Source organism: Thunnus albacares, chromosome 9, assembly GCF_914725855.1.
Source record: "Thunnus albacares chromosome 9, fThuAlb1.1, whole genome shotgun sequence".
Lineage (NCBI taxonomy): Eukaryota > Metazoa > Chordata > Actinopteri > Scombriformes > Scombridae > Thunnus > Thunnus albacares.
Window position 1 is genome coordinate 5399977 of NC_058114.1, and position 12739 is coordinate 5412715.

Genomic DNA, 12739 nt, shown 5'->3' on the forward strand with positions numbered 1-12739 from the left:
GATCACTAACTGAGAGCTGTGCGTTAATCTGAACAATGTATTCTCTGCCGCCAGGGTACTATAATTAATGGTTTAAACTTAAATCTATACCCTTAGCCATTTCTTGGTTAATACACTTAAGACAGCGGACATATCCGGTATCACGTAGCGTTCCCTAATCCTCAAGTGTTTTCTAACCGGCTGTCTTTGGATGAAAAGTTTCAAATAAAGTTACATTTGTGCGTGTTAGTTAAACTCACCTGTGCCACAGCTACTTGTGTCTGCTGCTGTTGCTGCTGAAGCTGCTGCTGGAGCAGTTGGATCTGATGGTGGACAGACAGCGGGGCGCCTGGAGGGAGCGTGCCCGATGCAGGGAGCAGCATCTTGGGGCTGGACATCAGCAGGGAGGCCTCCTCTGAAGCCTGATACCAGAAAGATAGAGAGAGAGAGAGAGAGAGATGAAGTTGATATTTAAGTGGTCTAAAACAATTAAGACATATGCTTGCCAAGTAGCCAGAAAATGTCTCCAACAGGATAGAGAAATAAAGAAGATTTGTCTGTTAATTATCAATTCATATCAGGGTGTTAAAGCCTGCAAATCAGTATTTTGGACCATTATGTAAAACATTACGAGGTTTGGCAAGTTTATCACTGCCTTGAATTAAATACTTAAGCACAATACAATATAATCTATCATATTAAAGGAAGATGAAATTGATCAACCGTACATCTGAGTTTAAGTAAAACTTATAAAAACAACTACTGGAAACTACTATATCAATTTGCAAAAGTTCAAATGCAAATACATAGAAAACAACCCCAAAAGAAATTACATGTTGAATGAATAAATATAATCAGGACAAGCAATAGCATCAATAAAATGCCTTAGAGAACAAGTCATCATCAAAACAAGAATCTGAATTTGAAATGTGGATTTGTTGATTAGTTGCAGCAGCGTGGAATAAGCATGTGCTATGAATGCAGATCAACACTGCATTGCAATGCTCCGATCCAACAATAATGAGGTTTGGGACTCATCTCTCCTCTATCTAACGCCATCAAGCATCCTAATTGTTTCAAGGCTTTGGCAGCCAGTCACACATCGTGCACTCTCCGCCGTTCAACCAGTCAAGAATATTTCATTGTTACGCAGATATAGCACCTTACTCACAATTAGGCTACGACACATCAGCACCGCTTGGTATTTGATGGTAATGAGGAGATCCAATCTAGCGACATCTGAAGAAGTAGAACTAAAATATTTCAGTAGTTCCAAAGCGGACAATCAAATGTTTTTATCTTCTTCTTCCTGCCATTGTTCTGTGCCGACAAGAATACAGTGAGTGCACTTTAACTGGCCTATAAAACAAGACTAGACTAGCATATGTCTGGATCGTTGTGGCAGAAAGGTGATGAGGAAAAAAGAGCAGCATAGCCCTTTACGTCCTGGAAGGAAAGGGAGGGGAGTAGTGGTGTAGGAGAGGAGATAAATGATACACACACCTGTGAGCCGAGGGGAGAAAGGGAAAAACTGACAAAAGCAGCATGGAGAAGAGCAGAGAGGAGTGACAGTGAAAAGGAGGAAGTAATTAAACTTAATCCAGTTTCTGGACAAACTACCTAACCTAAAGAGATTAGCAGTAGTAAAAAAGAATTGGCTGGATTTTCCTGGATCACCCTGAACAGTCCTGGGCTGAGGAAGTGTGCTTGATCCCCGGAGCATGTTTGGAAGGAAAGTTTGCCTGTTTTCCCTAGGATATGCTCGAAAGCTGTTCCCAGCATGCGTTAGATCTCAAGAAAGAGAAGCTGAGTGTCTTCCTGCCTGTAACTCTCCAGGTTTCTCCTCTTCTATCCCCCTTTAACCCTCATCCCCCCGCCTCAACCAAACTGAACCTACTGCCTCTTTCTGCAAGGTGCACAGCTGGTGTAGAGAACAAAAAAACACTCTGCTAGCAGCGCTGAGACCTAAATTCAATACCTGCCAGCAGTGCATCCCTTTGTCAAGAATCCTATGAAATACATTTGGCAGTGTTCAATGTTGAGAAGCCAGTGAGGGATCATGCTTGTTTACTGTCAGGGCGCTAGAAAGGAAAGGGGTGGGACTTGGGGGGATAGTGTGAATCTCTAAAACATGTTTTTCCCAAATGCCGTCTAGCAAGTGACTGACGCAAGTTGAGATCATCTCTCGGGTCATGTTGCACCTGCCCACATTTAGAAGAGGCGCTCGGGTAAGACTTCATAGATTACAGAATCCTTTCATTCCTAAATCTGTCATATTGTTGAATCCGAGAATGCATTATCTGGAGCAACATGCTGCATGTAAGATCTGTGCAGCTCTGTATGCAGTGTATGTCAGACATTGAATGTGGATGGAATAAAGTTGAATAAAATAATGTGTTTTTTTTTGTTTGTTTGCTATTCTATCATGCATGTGAAACAGAGTTTACCTTGTGATGCAAGATTAATATCAAAGCAATCTGACAAGCGCCGTCTCAGTTGATGCAACAACAGGAAAGACAGAGAGCTAGCTGGTTATTAATATAGATTGTATACAGCTAATTAATTTAACAAGTCATGATATACATCATTGCCTATGCGGTCTGAGCTTCTCGGTTTCTGCTGTCATCTCTGCTTTTCTGTTTCCTCTATCTTACATCAGTCAGATCCACGGCGACCGGTTGCTGGATATCAAGCACGCCTGAAAACCGTCGCATGGCTGCCAAGTGAACAATTAAGTCGCTGACTGAATCCAAACTATGTTACATAAATAACAGGGGAAGGCGCTTCAAAGTGACTGTAGCTGCGATGCAGGAAGGGGTCGGCAAACAAGTCGACACCTGATTAAATTGAACCTGAACCCGCCTTAAGGAATCCACGCCAGCACACTTCACCATCTGTCTCTCCTTAAGCGCCTTCTGGTGACACGCAGACAGTGATGTGTGCACACAGGCAGACCCAGCGACACTCTCCATGAGAGGGACGTATGATTGATGGCCTGTCTGAGCGGGATCTTTTAGGTTAATGAGAGGAAATTATCCGAGTTGACAGGTTGTTTGGTGCCTTCACGTAATGAATGGCAAGGCAGAAGTCTCTAGTAGCTGTGTGTTTGTCTGTGTGAGAGGGAAAGAGCATGTGTGAGTGTGTATGTGTGAATATAAAAGAGCGAGAGAGAATTTGTTGGCAGATACTCCTGAAAAACATGTAAGACCTCATACAACAGACTCACTTTCTCTTGAAGTGCATGTTTAAAATAGACACATTATTCAACATTTTTTTCCATTGGAGCAACTCACAAACACCTGAAATGACACTCAGCCTGTCCTGTTTAGCAAGTAGGATGCTAAACAGGACTGCTGAGGTCGCTTTGAAACTGCGAGCCTTGTCAGGCAAACAGTGCAGGTTCAGTAACTAGAAATGTGAATAAGATGATTCAGCACTCAAACCGAGAGGAGAAAGGATGGCGTGCTTTTCATTCAAGCACTGTCGACACAGGAAATATTCTCAATTATAGAGAAATGGAAAAAGAAGACAGACATAAATAGACTGTCAGCAGCAGCAGAGTGAGATACAACACAGATGGAAAAGAAATCCATCCCACCATAAAATACATTTGAGTAGTAATATCCAACATTGTTCCATAAAAAACACGTCTGCTTCACTATTTAATACAACCGATTACTGATTTAACCTAAAACATTCAATAAAAGTACAACTGCTATTGCAAACACAACATCCAGCTTCACCTTCAGTAGTAATATCCAGGTAGAAAGGCATTAGTACCTCTAACAGGGTGGCTCTTTGATTTCTGGGTAGTACAGTTAGCATTTAGCACCAAAGATGAAGGAGAAAAATAACTCCATTAAGCAATATTTGAAAGAAACACTGAAAACATTAAAGCAAATGGCTGCTTGTAATATAAAAGGGTCACCCACAGTACCAAAGCCACTGAGAGTCAACACTGAACCTAGCAGCTCTACACTGCTTTTTGCCCCTTTTAGCCTACTAGTGTAGTGCCTGTTCAAAATGCGCCCGTTCAAAATGGGCCGATTTCTCAATAAACCTCACATGCAGAGGTCTCATTGATAGATGCTACAATTTACCAATGCTCCCTAAACGCCTCACACATTGAATATCTGAAGACTACAATTTTGAGCTGCAGTTGGTCGGATGAACTGTAATGCCCGTTCAAAACTTGCATGAGACATCCTGCACTATATCTTGAACATACATACAAAGTTCTTGTGTGTGAGGAACGTGAATAGAGGTCCAACTCTCTAAACCTTTTCAATTAAATCTATATGCTAGTTCTTATCAGTACGGATGTAATCCCATCTCTGACCACAATGTGGGTTGCAACGGCAGAGTGGCGCTGTCAGTATTTCTGTTTGTTGACTACACAGGAAGAAGAAGAATCAAATCATTGTTGTTTATGAGGTATTTTTATATATTTCTCAAGAGCTCCTCATCCAAACAACTTCACACTCGACACTGCACTTTCTTGGGTCCCCAGCAATACATCTGCCAGGTATGAAGTAGATCAGATGAACGGTTTTCAAGATATGTGAAGGACATACATGCATACATACAGACAGAGATTCCTTGCTTTATATAGAGATTACTTTTGTACATAGACTGTATTGATGAGTCTCAAAGCTCATCTCCACCTACATACAGCTCTTTTAAGTTTAAAACTAAAGCAAGAAAAGTATATACTACTTGCCCAGCATCAAACTGCAGAGAGCCAAAGGGAAAAAAAGGCCTGAATCTTAGCAGTGGTGTAAAACTTAGCCTGATAATCAGACTGTCAGAATTATCATTTTGTTTCGCTTTACTCATTTTGATCCCTTAACAAACCAGACATGTGGGCGGCAATACAGAGTCCTGGGACCATAAACCAGAAGCCAGAGCTAAAAGGAAAGTGAATATTTGACTTAGATTTGTCAGGTGTTAAACAACCAGTCAGCAGTGAACATTTTCTCCTTCAGGGCTAAACACATTTTTCACTGAAATATGTCACCTTGCTTTGTCCCTATAATTTTAAAAATGCCATAGCAAAGCGGGCCTAAACAGCAAGGAAGATTGGATGGCAAATTATTCTCAGGGACTGGATGATGCCTGGAGTGCCTCTTCAAAAACGAATGACCGAGCAAGGAAGGGTTGCGGCGGATGAAAGAAAAAAAATGCCATAAAGAATGTTTAATAGGGCAGGAAAATATGGGTGTTTGAGGCGATCACTGGATGAAGTTTACCACATTTGTAAACCTTCTGTTTATGGGTACTGGGCAATAAAAAATCTATTGATAGAAAATGTTAGTGTAATGATGAGATCCATCATTTTTCAAAGTTAGTTATCTTTGAGATTTCATGTGGGTCGGTTGACTGAGTAAATTAACTTGGATGATGGATGGGTGGATGAAAATTATACTCAATGATCAATTTTAATTTTGAGAGACAAAAGCTGAGGACATGCATTGAATCCAATATGAATGCTAATGTACGGCACACAAGCAGTCCCCTCTAAGTTTGTTGAACAAAGACCTGCATATTCAAACACTGTTTTAGCCTCTCTGTGCTGTGTTTACTGTACAGAATGAGAAACGATCCTTGCCTGCACACTGGATCCTGAACTTGTTTACCATAATCACAGCCAATTACAGAAGACAGCAGAGCAGAATATTCAAACTGAGCGAGGGAGTTGAATAAGGGGGGGGAGAGAAAAACGGCCTACCAATGAAATTCCTCATGATAACTGCTTGAGTCTGGTCTGCCAGAGGGGAACTCTGCTATTAACATCTAATTCCCACACATACACATGCTAATACAGGTTCTTAGCAGGCAGCTGGAGTCTTCCTTTATCTTTTTGTCTCTTCGTTATACTCTTTGAGGGATGGAAAATGGTGCGGGAGAAACCAGGGAGGCAGAAAAAGAAAGGAGAAAGTGAGACAGAAAGGAAACTAAAGATAGATGACATAGGATAAAGGAAGTCTTTATTTCTCCTCCTCCAGCTGTGATTACACTAGCTGCTCTCTGTCTGTCAAACAGTCTGTCCCCTCCCACACACACCCACACACACACACACACACACACACACACACACACACACACACACACACACACACACACACACACACACACACACACACACACACACACACACACACATACACTCAGGCAATAAAACACCAAGAGGTTAGACATGGTCTGGCTTCCTTCACAGCTGACAGCCTCAACTCCAGATTTACATCTTTATCAAGAGCTCTTGAGAAAAGCCTTGGGGGATAACTCTACTGTGGCTTTGCCTGTGATATCAGATCATACCATCAGCTCTAACAGTCATTATTCAGTAGCACGAGTAGTAGAGAGAGTCTTATTCAGGTGAAGGGTGTTCACATGAAGCTTTGGTTAATTTTTCCTGTATCTATGAATAAATCATTTCACAGAATATTTTTTTTACAATGAATCAAATTACTACTTGACTACTTCTATGTGAAAGGGGTTGTTAGTAGTGATGAACCCACAGAGTCTGTTGTTCCTATTGCATGGTTGTACGGAGCTTTACAGCGTCTTTCAGCTTATTGTTTTGGTTGTCTTGCCCATAGCTTCACTGTTGTGGTTCATAGCGTTGTTTTCGGCTACAGCTTGGAGCTGGTTTCAGCAAAAAAGCTCTAAAAATCCGCTACCTGCCCAGCACCAAATGGCAGACAGATAAAGATAGTGACCAGGCTTTAAACATAATGGAGCATTTTGCATTTTAAGAGGCAAATATTTCCCTGAGCAGTTAGTGGACACCAAACCAGAGCGAGAAGGAGAGAAAGTACTGGATGTTCATTTGGCAGGTAGGGAGACACATGACTCCAAATTAATGGTGATGTTGATCTGTATCTTCTGAATGTGTTAGGAGGCAACATCCTCTAACAAGTGTGCCATATTAACTCAAAAGATGATAAAATCTGTGATGCATTCAAAACTTGTTTCTGCTGTCCCCAAGAGGCCTGCGGGTTCATATAATTAGATTAAGAGGGGAATTATCAGAAGATAAATGTAGTTTTATCTTCATGAGGATTGGTCTCTGATCAAATGTGTCCAAACGATTTCAACTGACCAATAAACCTTTTAACTATTTTCTTTCCAGCGAACAGCACTGTGCTTTGAAAAGTGCCTACTATGTTAACCAGTCAGGGAGCTAAAGTAATAGATTATAATAATGTATTTTTTCAGTCCAACTTTAGTGAGTGAACTCTTACACTTCTCAGACTTTCTTTTGAAAAACCCCAGACCACAGGGTTGACACAAGGACAAAGATTTTCCGCTTGAGCAAAACTGAAGAGCTGTGCGCCCTTCATGTGTAGAACGCAAAATGTCTTCTCTCTCTTGACAATACTTTTAGTGGTAACCTAGCCCTCAGGTTACTGTTTAAGCATTTTCAGATATTAAAAAGCATTCCCATCACTTTCAGAAATCTTGGCAAGGTCTTACGGACAAAAAAAGTTATGTTCACAGAAAAATAAAGCATCTTATTGGCCTTGAACTTCCCAGCGTGAACAGGCTTCCTGGTCAAACTAAGTAATATTTTCAACACACCAGGCCACAGTGACTAAGAAGCTGTGAAATGGATGAGTCACCTTTTAGATTAGGCTTTCCATTTCTTCTACCATTTCATTGTTATTTTCCATCTTAACAATAACATCAGGTGGTTGCTTTTTTTTTGAAAATGCATCATCTGGAGAGCAGACTCACAGAGATTGTTGGAGAATATCTGCACAAATAACATTTTTTTTTTTTTTTTGTCCTCATATTACCTTATCCGCTTTGCTGCTCTTTCACAACAGGCGTTGTTGTTGTTGTTCAAGTTGTTCTAAATGCCATTTCTTGTTTCCATAACTAATGGTTTCCTCATTAATTTTTAATGATGACATACAGTCACACAGTTGCTGACATTCATCTGCATGTCCTCATAATTAAGGCAGTGGTTCTCAGTGGATTTCCTCAGTTCCCTAAGTCCTGTTGATTTTGATTCTAGCTGTCTAATCAGGAATTGATTAGGACCAGGGAAGCCAGGTGAATGCAATTAACTATCTGCTAGAATATAAAAACAGCAGGGCTCTGTCTCCTGTGGAGAGGGACTGTGATACATCAAGCTTGAGCTTGGTCTGGGGACGAGTGGAACTACTCAGGCTTGTGTCAAGCTTTGATTTGGGGGTTTAATCAAACCTCTAGTTTAGACATAGGTAAACGCAACTATCAACTTTAAAGAGTAAGATCCATAACTGAATTGATTGGTTTTATTATAGTAGTTAATGATAAAGAAAACCTGCTGACTCTTGGCATTCAGCAGCATGTAGTTGCCAAATCTGTTAGGAATGGAGAAGCTGGGCCAGAGTACCCACCCTACTATAACTACACACTACACACTACTGTGTGTTCATATTGTATTAACTTCTGTGTGTTTGTTATGGAACCTGGAAAAAAATTAAGTGTGTTTTCCCAAGTCTTTATTTTAATTCTGCATTAACTTGATTTTTTGGCCATGTGGGAGAAGCAGAAGCAGGTTATGAGCACAACACTGACATATTATCAACCTTTAAGTTGATGTGTTGAACTTGTTAGCAAACAGTAGCATATTTATATATGCAGCATGATAAAAATATCAATTGAAGTCAGTTTAAAGACACGATGACATCACATTTGAAATTTTACTTCCTTAACACGGTGTAATTACTGTGGTAACTGGTTGTTGATATGGGACAAAACCAAGAGGTGTCATTCAAAACAAGCAGGTAGTTCCAGGTCTGAAAAGTGAAGCCAATGTGGAAGTGACTTAAACCTGCAATCTCTCTAATGGCCAGCAGGGGGCGACTCCACTGGCTCCAAAAAGAAGTCCGATTGTATGGAAGTCCATGAGAAAAGGACCCTGCCTCTCACTTGATTTATTACCTCAATAAACACTTTCCTAATGAGTTTATGCTCTCAATCACTAGTTTCAAGTCTTCTTCAATACATCATGATATACATTTTGTAAATTAAAAATAATAAAATAGATGATAAAGCAGGGTATGCTTTAGGGTGTGGATAGTCGCTACCACAGCAACAATGTTGGTTAGGTAACGTAACCATGGCATAACCCCAGATTCACAGAGTAGGCGTAGTAATAGCTGTCGCTATTTCAGTGTTTTTTCAGTTAATGAAAATTAATTCTTACATTTTGGTCGCCTAAAAAAGTCTTGTTCAGCGTTTAGTTGTACTAAAAAACCCTGGAATATCAGTTACGAAAGGAGACACTGCCTGATTGGTTAGGTTTTAGATTCACAATTGGTGATCATTAAGTTACCATAAAAGATTCATGGTTTTCCAGGAAGTGTCTATTTTCATGGCATCTTTAAAGGCTGCCATGTATGACCAGATTTTTTTGGGGTCAAATCTCAAAAGATTTTCATAACTCTTGATTTCATTGGAAAGATGAGCACATGGCAGCGGCTTATACTGCTCTACATCTTAAGTGAGAGACCTCTGCAGTGAATACTTTTACATTTCTGGCATGAACACAATCCAGTCTGGAAAAAAAGATATTGAATGTCAGCACAAAATACAGCCTAATGATGTGGAAAGTCTAGTGATAGATGCACAGAGAGAGAAAGAGAGAGGAAAGACACAAAGCCATTGTGTGGAAGTTAAAGTCTGTCTGCTCATTTGGGCCGGTGGATAACTCAAATAAGGCAGCCCAAGAAATATTTGGGTTTACTTTCATGAAAACAGTCATCCGGCTGCAACAGCAAAAATCCTGAATCCAGTCCTGGACTGACTCAACTCTGTCGGATCAAAAGGTTACTGCTTTACACTTCTGATTGGGTAACATTTCTTGTGGTTTGTTATCAGCTAATAACTCAAACTTAAATTTCCATGTGCAAGGCTCAGGGTGAACTACCTCCTACACGGGATGAAACCAGGTCACAACATTCCTAGATATGTATGATATATATGTATGTATACATGTATACATGTATGCATGTATGAAAGCAGATATGGATAGAAACACAGGAGGTAAGTATGAGTAAGGCTAAAATGCAAAGATCTGTGTAAAGACAGGATCTGCTGCTGGCTTTGTGACTCCTTGCCGGTGGGCAGCTTGAAGTTGTATCACAACTTCACAAGTCAACACACACACACACACACACGCAGATACACTTTTTAAGAAACCAAATCACAAATCATTCAATCAGACTGCAAGGCTATCAAGAAAAACAACCCCCGCAGGGAAAAACTTGAGCCCCATCTGCCCAATATAGATGGGTTGAGTGATACTCTCACACAAACCCACTGAGTTTACAATCAGTGTAAAGTCAAGAGGCTGCATTTTCATTACCTGCTTGTGTGTGAAGAGTAGTGAAAACTTAAGTCTCAGTCCTGTAAGGCTGCTGAGGAGTCAGGAGACAGAAAGAAGGGTCATGGGGATGTTTATGTGTATGTGCCACAAAGATCGTGAGTTTAAAACTTGCAGAAATATTGTGCTTTTCATGAAGTAGCCTAATCAGCTGAATTTGGATGAATCCTATTTATTGCATGCAACTTCCTACATTAAGTAATTAGAGTGCTGATATTCTGTGTTTATGAAGTAAATGTTATGAAACCGTATGCTTTACTTTGGTTTCTCTGAAGAAAAAAAATGCATTGATTTCAATATTCTGATTTCTATAATATAATGAGGATAAAGCACATGAAAGACAGCAAAACAGCCAATAGTCTTATAGACAGTTTAAACAGCGTTACCAAGAAAGTTAAAGTTAAAACTGCTTTGGAAAAAAACAAAAAACAAAGTTTGTATTTCATCGTGATGTATAAAATAATAGCCAACATTTTGACATTTCATATTTTTACATTTAAGTGTCCAAATAATCATCATTAAGTTTCATTATATGCAGATGACACTTATTGTTATTCATATGATGTAAGGTATTCAATTTAATTTTTGCAATTAATTTTAGAGATGTTTGATTGCTTTCGGGACTTGATACTGATTAATAGCAGAAATAATACACATTAACAAACCTGAAGATAGAAAAAAAAATATATAAATTTGAGTTACATAATATGTTGTTTTTCTATTGAGTAATTCTGAAGATACTTATAACATTAACTATCTGCCTTTTATAATACAGGACATAAAATCATTTTAAAATGATGTCTATTTCTTTATCTCTTTAATGGGCAAAGTCAATATTATAAAAATGTCAATACTCTTGCTTCAAACCCTCCGAATTTGTCTGCCATTGTGTTTTTTCAAGAATATCCTGAGTCATCATCATGTATTTGGAATGATGACAAAGTAATAAGTGGACAGTTTTCTGCATTTATTTTGGGCCCTGTAACCAGAATTTATTATTGATATTGTATCCCTGTAAATTCATTATTGATACCTTTTTTACAGAGTAAACTCAGTGATATCCTTTTGCAGGCAAGAATCATGCTTTTAGGCATAGAACGTATTCCTTCCTTGACCTCATTTCCTCAACCCACAGTCACATTCAGGTTGTCTGTTTTGTGTGAGCTAACTGCAAAAACATATTGATTGCATATTAGGAAGTTGTCCCATGCCTAATTCCTTAATCTTCCTGGCACTGCAGCATCTTTTCTAGATCAATGGCTGCATGATGTGCATAAATTTCCAACTCACACAGGCAGGAATATTGTGATTTCTACCATTTCACAACTAACCAAGCACCCTCCTTACACTAAAGTCTTCATTGTTCTATATTGTACTGAAGCCAGGTGAGTAATCGTACTTGTGAAAATGGCACTGATGGTGTTATTGTGGTTTTCACAGTCTCACTGGATAAATGAAATGGCTACCTAGGCTTTAAAACAGAGGAATACACATTCATATTTTTGTTATGTACACCCTGGATTACAGTGTGCTCATGTTTCGGGGGTGTTTTGCAGTGATGCAGTGCATCCCAAGAGTCTCATGTGGAAATGTCATGTTTACTGTTTGCATATAAATAGTTCAAATATTAGTACCATTCATGTTAATGAGATACACTGTTTACTTAAAAAAAAAAAACAACTGACAATGATTGAATGTATTACAATCAATAAAAACATCCACAGTAGCAACATTTGCGAAACCTGGTAAAAAGTAATTTAGATAAGAGGAGTTAATGTTCATACCATCATGTCAAGATTAATACATAGAATTCCTACTTGTTTTCAGCAGTTATTGACGATTAAAAACATGAAATGTACGAGTACTTTCATTATAAATTTTAAGAAATTAATACAAAAATTCGTAGGGAGTTGTGACGTCACCCATTGTTTTGCATTGAAGCCAGTTTGAAGCCCAGAGTTGCAGCTCATGGTCAGCGCCATCTTTTACATTTGGAGCCAGGACCTTCCATATAAGAAGTGTGTGGTGTTGCCTTTCACGCTCTGGAAACATGCCCCACTACCTCTGACCAAAGCGACACTAGGTTACTGGGAACACTGAGCGGTGCACGCTTGGGCTGACGTTAGCTTCTTTAGCAGGTATTGCAATCAAGTAACATTAAACTTACTGAAATATTGAGACAATAGTATGACTCAGTGTGAGTCCCGGAGCCGGGGAGAACAGCAGGTGAGCTGAACGGTCAATTAACGCCCATATGGCAGACATCAAAGCTATAAGTCTTCAAATCTTATTAATGGAGCACTATTTTCCAAAATGTCCACCAGTATACTTATTAGAGGGCCTGAATTTAAAGATTCAGACCATAATGACGTGTTGAAAAAA

The 12739-nt window shown here is 39.4% G+C and overlaps 1 protein-coding gene across 2 annotated transcripts in view; it reads right to left on the reverse strand.

The window, feature by feature from the left end:
- Positions 1-12739, reverse strand: part of LOC122988757 (carboxyl-terminal PDZ ligand of neuronal nitric oxide synthase protein-like) — a 190284-nt gene that overhangs the window by 50290 nt on the left and 127255 nt on the right. For both annotated transcript variants that reach the window (XM_044361348.1, XM_044361349.1), the window contains one exon: positions 240-401. In XM_044361348.1, the coding sequence (XP_044217283.1) occupies positions 240-401 (162 nt within the window). The remainder of the gene's footprint in view (positions 1-239; positions 402-12739) is intronic.